Below are 14,339 nucleotides of genomic sequence, written 5' to 3'. Positions count from 1 at the left end.
ACTAGCCCAACATTAAATATCACTAGCCATGGGAGTGGGACTACCATAATCTAGAAGCCCTGTACTAGCCCAACATTGAATATCACTAGCCAGGGGAGTGGGGCTACCATAATCTAGAAGCCCTGTACTAGCCCAACATTGAATATCACTAGCCATGGGAGTGGGGCTACCATAATCTAGAAGCCCTGTCTGGCATGGCTAGAAGCCCTGTACTAGCCCAACATTGAATATCACTAGCCAGGGGAGTGGGGCTACCATAATCTAGAAGCCCTGTACTAGCCCAACATTAAATATCACTAGCCATGGGAGTGGGGCTACCATAATCTAGAAGCCCTGTACTAGCCCAACATTAAATATCACTAGCCATGGGAGTGGGGCTACCATAATCTAGAAGCCCTGTACTAGCCCAACATTAAATATCACTAGCCAGGGGAGTGGGGCTACCATAATCTAGAAGCCCTGTACTAGCCCAACATTGAATATCACTAGCCATGGGAGTGGGGCTACCATAATCTAGAAGCCCTGTACTAGCCCAACATTGAATATCACTAGCCATGGGAGTGGGGCTACCATAATCTAGAAGCCCTGTACTAGCCCAACATTGAATATCACTAGCCATGGGAGTGGGGCTACCATAATCTAGAAGCCCTGTACTAGCCCAACATTGAATATCACTAGCCATGGGAGTGGGGCTACCATAATCTAGAAGCCCTGTACTAGCCCAACATTGAATATCACTAGCCATGGGAGTGGGGCTACCATAATCTAGAAGCCCTGTACTAGCCCAACATTAGTTATTTACTAGCCAACATTGAATATCACTAGCCCTGGGAGTGGGGCTACCATAATCTAGAAGCCCTGTCATGGGAGTGGCAACCATAATAGTTATTTACTAGCCCAACATTGAATATCACTAGCCATGGGAGTGGGGCTACCATAATCTAGAAGCCCTGTCTGGCACAACAGTAGTTATTTACCCCAACATTGAATATCACTAGCCATGGGAGTGGGGCTACCATAATCTAGAAGCCCTGTACTAGCCCAACATTAGTTATTTACTAGCCCAACATTGAATATCACTAGCCAGAAGCCCTGGGCTACCATAATCTAGAAGCCCTGGGAGTGGCATACCATAATCTAGAAGCCCTGTACTAGCCCAACATTGAATATCACTAGCCATGGGAGTGGGGCTACCATAATCTAGAAGCCCTGTCTGGCATGGCAACAGAAGTTATTAGCCCAACATTAAATATCACTAGCCATGGGAGTACTAGCCCAACATTGAATATCACTAGCCAGGGGAGTGGGGCTACCATAATCTAGAAGCCCTGTACTAGCCCAACAGTAGTTATCACTAGCCATGGGATGGGGACCATAATCACTAGCCCTGGGAGTGGGGCTACCATAATCTAGAAGCCATGGGAGTGGCATGGCAAATCTAGAAGTTATGTACTAGCCCAACATTGAATATCACTAGCCAGGGGAGTGGGGCTACCATAATCTAGAAGCCCTGTACTAGCATGGCAACATTAGTTATCACTAGCCATGGGAGTGAATACCATAATCTAGAAGCCCTGTACTAGCCATAATCTAGATATCACTAGCCATGGGATGGCTACCATAATCTAGAAGCCCTGTACTAGCCCAACATTGAATATCACTAGCCAGGGGAGTGGGGCTACCATAATCTAGAAGCCCTGTCTGGCATGGCAACATTAGTTATTTACTAGCCCAACATTGAATATCACTAGCCAGAAGCCCTGTACTAGCCCAAATCTATTAACAGTATCACTAGCCCAACATTGAGGAGTGGGGCTACCATAATCTAGAAGCCCTGTACTAGCCCAACATTGAATATCACTAGCCATGGGAGTGACCATAATCTAGAAGCCCTGTACTAGCCCAACATTAAATATCACTAGCCATGGGAGTGGACTACCATAATCTAGAAGCCCTGTACTAGCCCAACATTGAATATCACTAGCCATGGGAGTGGGGCTACCATAATCTAGAAGCCCTGTACTAGCCCAACATTGTAGTTATTTACTAGCCATGGGAGTGAATATCATAATCTAGAAGCCCTGTACTAGGGCTACCATAATCTAGAAGCCATGGGAGTGGCATACCATAATCTAGAAGCCCTGTACTAGCCCAACATTGAATATCACTAGCCATGGGAGTGGGGCTACCATAATCTAGAAGCCCTGTCTGGCATGGCAGTAGCCTAGCCCAACATTGAATATCACTAGCCATGGGAGTGGGGCTACCATAATCTAGAAGCCCTGTACTAGCCCAACATTGAATATCACTAGCCATGGGAGTGGGGCACCATAATCTAGAAGCCCTGTCTGGCATGGCAGTAGCAGTAAATTTACTAGCCCAACATTGAATACCATAATCTAGAAGCCCTGTACTAGCCCTACATTAATATCAGAAGCCCTGGGAGTGGCATGGCCATAATCTAGAAGCCCTTTACTAGCCCAACATTGAATATCACTAGCCAGGGGAGTGGGGCTACCATAATCTAGAAGCCCTGTCTAGCCCAACATGGCACTAGCCAGGGAGTGGGGCTACCATAATCTAGAAGCCCTGTACTAGCCCAACATTGAATATCACTAGCCAGGGGAGTGGGGCTACCATAATCTAGAAGCCCTGTCTGGCACTAGCTAGCCAACATTGAATATCACTAGCCAGGGGAGTGGGGCTACCATAATCTAGAAGCCCTGTACTAGCCCAACAGTAGTTATCACTAGCCATGGGATTGAATATCATAATCTAGAAGCCCTGTACTAGCCATACATTAGATATCACTAGCCATGGCATGGCTACCATAATCTAGAAGCCCTGTACTAGCCCAACATTGAATATCACTAGCCATGGGAGTGGGGCTACCATAATCTAGAAGCCCTGTCTGGCATGGCAGTTATTTACTAGCCCAACATTGAATATCACTAGCCAGGGGAGTGGGGCTACCATAATCTAGAAGCCCTGTCTGGCATGGCAATAGTAGTTATTTACTAGCCCAACATTGAATATCACTAGCCAGGGGAGTGGGGCTACCATAATCTAGAAGCCCTGTCTGGCATGGCAACAGTAGTTATTTACTAGCCCAACATTGAATATCACTAGCCAGGGGAGTGGGGCTACCATAATCTAGAAGCCCTGTCTGGCATGGCAATAGTAGTTATTTACTAGCCCAACATTGAATATCACTAGCCAGGGGAGTGGGGCTACCATAATCTAGAAGCCATGATTAAATAAAATATTTGTTTGTTTTTTATTTTGTATACACCCTTAACAAAATGTCGATGCCATATAACCGTACATAAAATGTGTTGGGATGTCATTAAATAAAATATTTATTTGTTTATTTTTTGTTTTTTTGTTTTTTTTACACCCTTAACAAAATGTCGATGCCATGTAGCCATACATAAAATGCTTTGGGACATCATTAAATGAAATATTTGTTTGTTTTTTGTTTTGTTTCAGAGTCATTCTCGAGTGAGATCTGTGAGCGACACGGTGCAAGTTACGACACTGGACACGGCCATTTCACCCACCGAGTCTTACAGCAGCGCGACTCCTAATGCAAAAAGTATGAGTCCGTTCTAATGGGAAATTCAGAATACCTGACTTTTCACGCAATGCCTCAAGAAAGCCGAAATTTTGTGTTTAGCTTTATGATGTAAAAGACCGGCGTCGTTGTTAGGCCATCGGTCTGCAGGCTGGTAGGTACTGGGTTTGGATCCCAGTTGAGGCATGGGATTTTTAATCCAGATACCCTCCGAATAGGGCTGGGATTTAACTCGGTTGAATGCTCGCTTGAGGTGCTTGCGTTTTTCCAACCAAAAGTTTGACAATAGCCGGTGATTAATTAAACAGAACAAACCTTTTTACTCTCAGAATGTTTGTTTAATTCATATAATATTGATTTTTAAACATTTCACATAATATACTGAATATGGGGTATATATTTTAATTTTAAATTAAAAAAAAACAATATCTTTATCTATTGCTTTTTAAAATATTTTATAATGTACTGAATGCGGTGTAATTAACTTTATCTGCCGATATTAAAACCATTGCACAATGTACTGAATATGGTGTTAAAAATATACATCAAAACCTCTCAAAATTGGAATTCCATCAAAACCGGATGTTTTTCATGGTCCCTATTTAAATGTCTGTTCGGAAGAGAACCTCTGTAAACTGGATACCTCTTAAAACCGGACATTTTACTTGGTCCTGAGCGTGTCCGATTTAGAGGAGTTTCACTGTATATATATATTATTTTATTTATTTATTTTATTTACTTTCTTCTTTTGTCTGTTATGACTTTTCATCTTATTGATATATTATGTTTAAATGTTTAGCTATGGCTCTACAGCGAGGGAAGTCTTTTAAAACTCGGTTGGCGACGGGTACCACACCACTAGAGGCAATTCGTGCGGACGTCGAAGATTACTCAGAAGACATGGAAGATGTTCCGTATGTATTCTCTTCATTTAGCTCAGTCGGTAGAGTTAGTGTTTTCCCTAGCTTGTTTCAGCATGGTGCAGCCCCATGCCTCAATAGACTAGCACCATCTTGCCTTAATCAGTGCCATGCTGCCCTGAGATTAAACAACCCTTTTTCAGTAATTAATTCTAAAATTGCCTTTATAAAACACCCAAAAAGGTATTATTAATTAATAAAATATGCCTTTTATATCTTTTGCTATTCATTTATTAAAGCAAGCACATAAATTACATTAATGTTTATTTCAATTAATTTTTGTGTATTTTTAATGGAAAACAAGTACCCTGAAAATGATGAAAATGCCCCAAAAGTGTTTGGTCTACCATGCCTTGCCAACTTTCTTGGGAAATCACTAGAGTGCTCGCCCGAGGTGCTTGCGTCACAGGATCGAACCACTTCAGTGAATCCATTCAACTGATTGGGGGTTTTCTCGTTCTAACCAGTGTACCGCAACTGGTCAAAGGCCGTAGTATGTGCTTTCCTGTCTGTGGAAAAGTACATATAAAAGATCCCTTGCTGCTAATGGGAAAAATGTAGTGGGTTTCTTCTGATGACTGAGTTTGAAATACCAAATGTTTGACATCCAATAGTTAATCAATGTGCTCTAGTGGTGTCGTTAAACACAACAAACTGTAACTCTGTATTCTCTTCATATCAGATGGTTTTTAACTCGGTCGCATAATGCAATTCTCAGAGGTGTTATTACATATTTTTCATTGTGCGATTTGACCTAGATACAATGAATGAATGTTTCAGACGCCTCAGCACATCCCATCCAGTGCCGCATGACGTATACATCAAACGCTGTGGTATATACTGTCCTGTCAGAAAAAAATGCATGTAAAAGATCCCTTGCTACTAATGGAAAACAAATGGAGCGGGTTTTCTCTCTAAGACTATATGTAAAAATTATCAATGTTTGACATCCAAGCCGATAATTAATCATTCGATGTGCTCTTGTGGTGTCATTAAACAAAACAAAAACTTCCTTGTGTCAAAAATTACTAAATGTTTGACATCCAATAGCCGATGGTAAATAAATCAATGTGCTCTAGTGGTGTCGTTAAACAAAACAAAAACTTCCTTGTGTCAAAAATTACTAAATGTTTGACATCCAATAGCCGATGGTAAATAAATCAATGTGCTCTAGTGGTGTCGTTAAACAAAACAAAAACTTCCTTGTGTCAAAAATTACTAAATGTTTGACATCCAATAGCCGATGGTAAATAAATTAATGTGCTCTAGTGGTACCTTAAAACAAAAGATGCCTCAATATTTGTTGAGGTACTTTTGCATTTCAGTGTATTTAAGAATTATTATTTTATCAGTATCTATTTCTCACTCTAGCCAGTGCACCACGACTGGTACATCAAAGGTCGTGGTATGTACTACACTTTCTGTGGGATGGTGCATATAAAAGATCCGTTGCTGCTAATCGAATAGAGTAGCCCATGAAGTGGCGACAGTGGGTTTCCTCTTTCAATATCTGTGTGGTCCTTAACCATATGTCTGATGCTATATAACCGTCAATAAAATGTGTTGAGTGCGTCATTAAATAAAACATTTCTTTCTTCTTCTTTTTTCCTCTCAATATCTCTGTGGTCCATAACCACATGTCCAATGCCATGTAACCATAAATAAAATGTGTTGAGTGCATCGTTAAATAAACCATTTCCTTCCTTCCATATAACTGTAAATAAAATGTGTTGAGTGTGTCGTTAAATAAACCATTTCCTTCCTTCCTTTATCAGTATGTTTTTGTTGTAGGCCTGGCGGAATTCCAGCTCGCAATTCAAGGGGAGAGCGAATGTATTTGTATCTCGGCATTATCGACATCCTTCAGTCTTACCGACTTAAGAAGAAACTAGAACATTCTATCAAATCCATTGTCACTGATGGGGTAAGGAAAAATTAGCAGAATTCTAAAGTTTTTATCAGTCAGTGAATTTGCTCAGAAACCCTGTAGTGAAATTGAAGTTTCAAATGGCAAAACTGTCAAAATGTGGCTTCGTGTGCAAAGGGCATGTAATGTTTCAAATTAACTTTTTGGGGCAAATTATGCCAGACTTGGTAGTATAGTGGTTATGCCACCGGACTTCAGGCTGGTAGGTATAGTGGTTATGCCACCGGACTTCAGGCTGGTAGGTATAGTGGTTATGCCATCGGACTTCAGGCTGGTAGGTATAGTGGTTATGCCACCGGACTTCAGGCTGGTAGGTATAGTGGTTATGCCACCGGACTTCAGGCTGGTAGGTAATAGGTTCATATCCCACCTGAGGCAATGGGGATCCAACCCAGAGTGAGTGCATCGCTAGACTCAATGGGTACTGTAGAATACATTATTTTCGCGGGATCAAAATTTCGCAATTTAATGAAAATGGGTCAGTTCGTGAACATTTATTTTCGCGAATCCCCCAACCCCCATCAATAAAAAAACGAAGTACAGATGTCAATAATTTTGTTTTAAAAACGGTTGTTATGCTAATCTGTAGAACTAATCCGTGTAGACTCTGTCCGATGAACTGATCACTAGCACATGCGAAGGAAAACAGCATAAAGCTTTTTAGTGTTAGTATTGTTTTATTATCATGTATGTACTTATCATCGTGTGCTTGGTTTATCATGTATGTACTTATCATCGTGTTCTTGGTTTAAAGTTTTAAACAGCTTTCGTGTTTTGTGGTTTGTCCCGTGACAGGAGGGAGCACCGCTTTGTTACTACTAGCCTCGTACATTGGAAACTAATGTGGTATTGAACGAGACTACATATTTCATTTATTTTTTTGTCGGCCTTTATTTTCGCGTGGAATATATTTTCATGAATTTCATTCACACGAAAATAAATTCCAAGCAAAAATAAAGTATTCTACTTCACGGGTGCGATTATGGGTGTGTCACATGGGGTATGATTACCTGGCATGCATTGCAGGTTCCATGTATCCCGGGCTCGGGTGATACTGAGGTAGCATAACTGACAGCAAGCGTGGAGCACGGCCCTGTCAAGTAATCCCATACTGAAATGGAAATACTGCGGCTTCACTATTCATCTCATCATCATCCATGTTTGTAATGTCCAAAAAACTAAAAATGTCTTTGTCTCTGTGTTAAATGTTTGTGGCGTTTTATATTTAAAAAAAATAAAAAAAATTGGCTAATTAATAATAAAATATTATCACCAAATACAGATTTAATGTGTCTAATAGATTGTTCTCTGTTAAATAGTTGTTTTTGTTTATTTAGAACAATTTTGTTTGTAAGATATCATTTCTATATATCTAGATCAAGCTACTGTGCTAACAATACCTTTTTTTTGTTCGCAGTTTGTAGTTATTTTTGTGGGCTTTTTTTTCTCAGGATGCCATTTCTGTACATAGACCAAACTACTGCGCTAACATATGTTACTTTTTGTTCCCAGTTTGTACAGTTGTTTTTGTACCATTTCTGTACATAGACCAAGATACTGCACTAATATACGTCACATTTTCTTCCTAGTTTGTACAGTTGTTTTTGTACCATTTCTGTACATAGACCAAGATACTGCACTAATATACGTCACATTTTCTTCCCAGTTTGTACAGTTGTTTTTGTACCATTTCTGTACATAGACCAAGATACTGCACTAATATACGTCACATTTTCTTCCCAGTTTGTACAGTTGTTTTTGTACCATTTCTGTACATAGACCAAGATACTGCACTAATATACGTCACATTTTCTTCCCAGTTTGTACAGTTGTTTTTGTACCATTTCTGTACATAGACCAAGATACTGCACTAATATACGTCACATTTTCTTCCTAGTTTGTACAGTTGTTTTTGTACCATTTCTGTACATAGACCAAGATACTGCACTAATATACGTCACATTTTCTTCCCAGTTTGTACAGTTGTTTTTGTACCATTTCTGTACATAGACCAAGATACTGCACTAATATACGTCACATTTTCTTCCTAGTTTGTACAGTTGTTTTTGTACCATTTCTGTACATAGACCAAGATACTGCACTAATATACGTCACATTTTCTTCCTAGTTTGTACAGTTGTTTTTGTACCATTTCTGTACATAGACCAAGATACTGCACTAATATACGTCACATTTTCTTCCTAGTTTGTACAGTTGTTTTTTGTACCATTTCTGTACATAGACCAAGATACTGCACTAATATACGTCACATTTTCTTCCTAGTTTGTACAGTTGTTTTTGTACCATTTCTGTACATAGACCAAGATACTGCACTAATATACGTCACATTTTCTTCCTAGTTTGTACAGTTGTTTTTGTACCATTTCTGTACATAGACCAAGATACTGCACTAATATACGTCACATTTTCTTCCTAGTTTGTACAGTTGTTTTTGTACCATTTCTGTACATAGACCGAACTTTTTGTTCCCAGTTTTTATGGGTTTTTTTTTTTTTTTTTTTCCAGATTGCCATTTCTGTACATAGACCAAGATACTGTGTTAACATACAACACTTTATGTTCCAGTTGGGTTTTTTTTTTTTTTTTCAGGATACCAATTCTGTACATAGACCAAACTACTGCACTAAGATACAACACTTTTTGTTTCCATTTTTTCTTTCTTTCAGGATACGACTTCTGTACGTAGACCAAGCTACTGTGCTAACACACTTTTTGTTCCCAGTTGTTTTTATGGGGTTTTTTTCTTTTTTTCAGGATACGATTTCTGTACATAGACCAAGCTATTATGCTAACCGATACCTCGCATTCTTCTCCACGCGTGTCTTTAGGAAAGTACCTACTCGTAAGTATTGTATTCAGTCTCATCTTTAACCTTCTGACTACTGCAGGCGAGATATCTCGCCCGACGTCACGTCAATCGATATACTGTACACTGTACACAGTGCATTCCACAATTCATATTTCCCGCCGTTTTGCACACGACACTCACCGGAAACGGAAATATAATTAAAGAAAAAAGATTTTTTTTCAAAATGGTGGTTTTTGTTTTGATTTTTTCAATTGAAAATACCTTGAAATTTTGAGTTCAAAAAGTGGTTTTCGGCAAGTATTTTCGCTTGACAACAATGGCGGCACGTCGCGGTAATTTTCAGGGATCGATAGCTGATTGTAACAGCTAATTTGATAATAAATTTGATCGTTTTACCAACAACGAAAATTACCAAATATTGCAATATGAATAGTAGTTTTAAAAAAAATTCTGGTCAGAAAACCACTGTTATCGGGAATAATGGACATAAATACTGGACAGCTGGCCACAAATGCCCGTAAGTAAACGCAACTTTTTCTATTTTTTGCCTAATTTTAATCACCATTAGCCGATCTAAAATAATAAAAATTACAAATAAAGACACGAAAATAATACTTACCGATTCATATATGAACTTTATTTCATGTATTTATAAAACATTTAAGTGAATATATGTGAGTAAAAATTATAAACTTGTACCCACTCAACGTGGTTTTTGTTCAAAATTAATCCAGTAGTCTAAAGGTTAACACTAAGGTGAGTAAGTATACAGAACTCATATACGTTGTTTACATTTCCTATCTATTACACAAGTTTATTTTGCACAAGGAACTACGCAATCTCGTGCAGTAAATAGGAAGCAAAAATAATGTATCTGAAGTTCTGTATTACATACCTTTTATTTTTTACAAAAGTGTTTTAATTTCTTAAATCTATTAATCAATCCTCCTTTCATGGCTTTATTTAACGTTAAGAATCATACTTGGCGGCAATATTGTGCAATGTTTCAAATACGATGTGACGTAATTTGGTAAATCAGACATGACGTCAGTAAATAAAAGGTGCTAACTTCAGTAAAAATAAAAAGAGAATTCCCTGTTTAAAAGTTCTGGTCCAGATCGCACATATGTGTGATACGAGATAAATGTATCACATGGTTTAGCAATGTCTTTATCACTATAGTAAGATTGAATAGGTATGTAATAAAATCTGTTATTAGAGGTTTGACCAATTTTTTTTTTTAATTCCTTAGTTTTGCTTTGTAAAATATTCCATTTGTAATGGCATTGTTTTGTTTTTTATCACGCTTTAGCCATTATTACCATGTCAAACATCTGATATGACAATCAATGTTGGGCTGAAAAGTTTTTTAGTTAAACGCACAGATCCTAGTTTCAGCCCGTGAAAATGAATACTAAGTTTAGTTAATCTACAAATATGTAACACATCTGGATACAGTTACAACAGAGTGAAACAAGAGTGTGATGTTGTCATGGTGATATACCCTTAAAAAGAGACTAGAACTCGACTCTCCATAACGTTTCTTGTCAGACACATGTGCGTTTTTAAAAATATGAAACATGCGTTTTGTGAATCTATTAAAAACACCACGATGACCAGAAACACTTCAATGTATGGAAATGAATAATCTAAATAATAAAGTCTACGTAATGGCTGATTTCAGTTATCAAAAATAACTCTTTAATAGTGAAAAATATGCCTTATGTGTTTAAAAATTAGGATTTGTCACTTTAGATGTTGCTGTATGTATCTTTAAAATACAATATTACAACATATAGGTATTCAGTATTTTGTTACAAAAGATAGTCCATCTTAAAAAGGGAGTGGTAATGCACTCGCCTGCTGCACGGTTAGTCTGGAATCGATCCCCATCGGGGCTGGATGTAGCCCGGTGGTAAAGCGTTCCCTTGATGCGTGGTCGGTCTAGGATCGATCCCCGTCGGTGGACCCATTGGGCTATTTCTCGTTCCAGTCAGTGCTCCACAACTGGTGTAACAAAGGCTATGGTGTATACTATCCTGTCTTTGGGATGGTGTATATAAAAGATCCCTTGCTGCTTTAAAGAGTAGCCCATGAAGTGGTGATAGTGAGTTTCCTCTCTCAATATCTGTGTGGTCCTCAACCATATATCTGACACCATATAACCATAAATAAAATGTGTTGAGTGTGTCGTTTAATAAAACATTTCCTTCCGATCCCCTCTACACCACAACTGGTATATAAAAGGCTGTGGTGTGTGCTATCTTGTCTGTGGGATGGTGCAGGTTTCCTCTCTAAGACTATATTTTAAAATTAACAAATGTTTGACATCCAATTCCCGAGGACTAATAAATCAATGTGCTCTAGTAGTGTTGTTGAGCAAATCAAACTAACTTTAACCATCTAAAAAGGAGGTATATTTTTATTTTATGTATCTATACTTTAGAGGGGTGAGATGTAGCTCAGTCGGTCGAGTGCTCACCTAAGCTGCTTGCATTGCAGGATCAAACCACCTCAGTGGATCCATTCAACTGATTGGTTGGTTTTTTGGGGGTTTTTTCTTGTTCCATCTGGTGCACCACAGCTGGACAAAGGCTGTGGTATGTGCTATCCTGTCTGGACATAGCCCAGTGGTAAAACGCCCGTTCGATATGCGGTCGGTCTGGAATCGATCCCTGTTGGTGGGCCCATTGGGCTATTTCTCGTTCCAGCCAGTGCCCCATGACTGGTATATCAAAGACCATGGTATGTGTCATCCTGTGTGGTCCTTAACCATATGTTTGACGCCATATAACTGTAAATAAAATATGTTGAGCGTGTTGTTAAATAAAACATTCCCTTCTACCTTCTAGTGGTGTCGTTTTATAAAACAAACTTTAACTTTGTGTATCTGTACTTTAATTTCAGCTCTGAAACATTCTCCATCTAAAAAGAAAGGCCAGGTGAGTCGCGCCCGGACTCAGTCGACCATCACGGAACAGACTGAGCCGTCCAACAGTGACAAGCGGGTCCCAGAGAAAACGCAGCGCACGATCAGCTTCTCAGACGAATGCAGTGAGTTTTTTCCTAATTTTTATAAATATTTTAAGTTAGTTAACCTTCTGGATACTGTGGGGCAAGACATAGCCCAGTGGTAAAGCGGTCGCTTGATGCGCGGTCAGTTTGGGATAGATACCCGTCAGTGGGCCCATTGGGCTATTTCTCGCTCCATCCAGTGCACCACAACTGGTGTAGCAAAGGTCATGGTATGTGCTATCCAGTCTGGGATGGTGCATATAAAAGATCCCTTGCTGCTAATCGAAAAGAGTAGCCCATGACGTGATGACAGCGGGTTTCCTCTCTCAATATCTGTGTGGTCCGTAACCATATATCTGACACCATATAACCGTAAATAAAACATTTCTTTAAATTCATCTAGTGGGCACTGCTTAAATGCAGATTGATTATAATTGCTTCCAATTGCACAAGTGTGTGCAAACATGTATTCTTTTTATCATCCATTATCATTCTTTTCATTTGTGACAATTGTAGACTCGTTAACTAGCATAACGACAGAGGCGTGACGTCACTAATGATAGGTTTAGCACTGAAACACACAGTGACGTAACAAAAGAAGTGATATCTCCTAGGAGAATATCGCAGAAGATAAAACAAATTATAGTGCCAGTGATATCTCATACAAAAGCCTTTAATGGATGATAATTTTTTTTTTTTTTTCAGATCCTTCCTTGAGTAGCAAACCAGATCTTGTACCAGTTCAGACCAAGTCCAGCACTAAATGTACACCTCCCAACAACCAGAACCTTTCAAACACGGGTAAAACGGAAGAGCTTCGCAAACAAGCAGTATCGCCGAACTTTGATGGGGGAGGCGATAAAAGGTACTTACTCCAGAAAATCTATTTAGGGTGACCCCAATGACATGTGGCCGAAAGGATTCCTCGGATTCTCCAACGTAAAAAGTGAAAAAAAAATGAAAAAAAAAATATAACTCATAAAATTTAGGGGAGTCGTGGGGGCCCTGGGGCTATCTTATATCTGCCACTACATATGTAGCTGGGGCCCAATTCACAAAGCTCTCTTAGGCTCAGATAGACAACGAAGCATTCTCTTTGCAAGTCTTTTAGCATTGCACTGCGATATCGCAAAGTTGCGAGAGTTTAGTGAATTAGGCCCGTGGTGTTTTGTATGTGTATGTGTGTGTGTGTGTGCTTGAGGAAATTCAAATATAAATTAATATATAGCTTTAAATTTAGACTTCATGTAAATTGTACAGCCAGCAGTATATTAGCCTTGACCTTTAGTTCATTTCTTTAATTTGGGAACATTTCTAGGGAATATGATCATTTTCAAATCATGAACATTATGTCCATATTGGCACGCTAATTTTTAATGTTTTTTTTTTTTTGGTCTGATTTTGTATACCTAATGTTGTTTTGTTGTGTGTTTTATCTTTCAGTGTGTTAAACCATGCTTGTCTCAAGTTAATTTCTCAAGTTCTGTTAATACAGTGGACTATTTTGACTTCAGTAAATGTTTTGGCCATTTTGTACTACGGTCTTTATTTTCTGAATCAGCGGAATGTAGCTCAGTTGGTAGAATGCTCATCTGGCTGAGAAGGCTTTGGTTGTAGGATCAAACCTCCTTCGGGGACCCAGGGGCAAGACGTAGCCCAGTGGTAAAGCACTCACTTGATGCGCGGTCGGTTTGAGATCGATTCCCGTCAGCTATTCTCGCTCCAGCCAGTGCACCACAACTGGTACATCAAAGGCCATGGTATGTGCTATCCTGTCTATGGAGTAATGCATATAAAAGATCCCATGCTGCTAATCGAAAAGAGTAGCCCATGAAGTGGCGACAGCGGGTTTCCTTCCTCAATATCTGTGTGGTCCTTAACCATATGTCCGACGCCATATGATCATAAATAAAATGTGTGTCATTAAATAAAACATTTCCTTCTTTTTCCTTCGGGGACTCATTCTGTGATTCTTTTTTCCTGTCCCAACCAGTGCTCCCATGACTAATGTATCAAAGGCCGGGGTATGGGTTGTCCTGTCTGTGGGAAAGTAAACAAAAAAGATCCCTTGCT

The 14,339-nt window shown here is 39.2% G+C and overlaps 1 protein-coding gene across 6 annotated transcripts in view; it reads left to right on the top strand.

Moving 5' to 3' along the window:
• The window catches only part of LOC121373202 (phosphatidylinositol 4-phosphate 5-kinase type-1 beta-like), an 84,917-nt gene that overhangs the window by 36,897 nt on the left and 33,681 nt on the right, over positions 1-14,339 (top strand). For all 6 annotated transcript variants that reach the window (XM_041499678.1, XM_041499680.1, XM_041499679.1 and 3 more), the window contains exons 10-15: positions 3,490-3,595; positions 4,374-4,488; positions 6,286-6,418; positions 9,197-9,284; positions 12,159-12,305; positions 12,972-13,131. In XM_041499678.1, the coding sequence (XP_041355612.1) occupies positions 3,490-3,595; positions 4,374-4,488; positions 6,286-6,418; positions 9,197-9,284; positions 12,159-12,305; positions 12,972-13,131 (749 nt within the window). The remainder of the gene's footprint in view (positions 1-3,489; positions 3,596-4,373; positions 4,489-6,285; positions 6,419-9,196; positions 9,285-12,158; positions 12,306-12,971; positions 13,132-14,339) is intronic.

The sequence above is a fragment of the Gigantopelta aegis genome, chromosome 5 (genome assembly GCF_016097555.1).
Source record: "Gigantopelta aegis isolate Gae_Host chromosome 5, Gae_host_genome, whole genome shotgun sequence".
Taxonomy (NCBI): Eukaryota; Metazoa; Mollusca; class Gastropoda; order Neomphalida; family Peltospiridae; genus Gigantopelta; species Gigantopelta aegis.
This window is presented reverse-complemented; position numbering and strand designations above follow the sequence as displayed.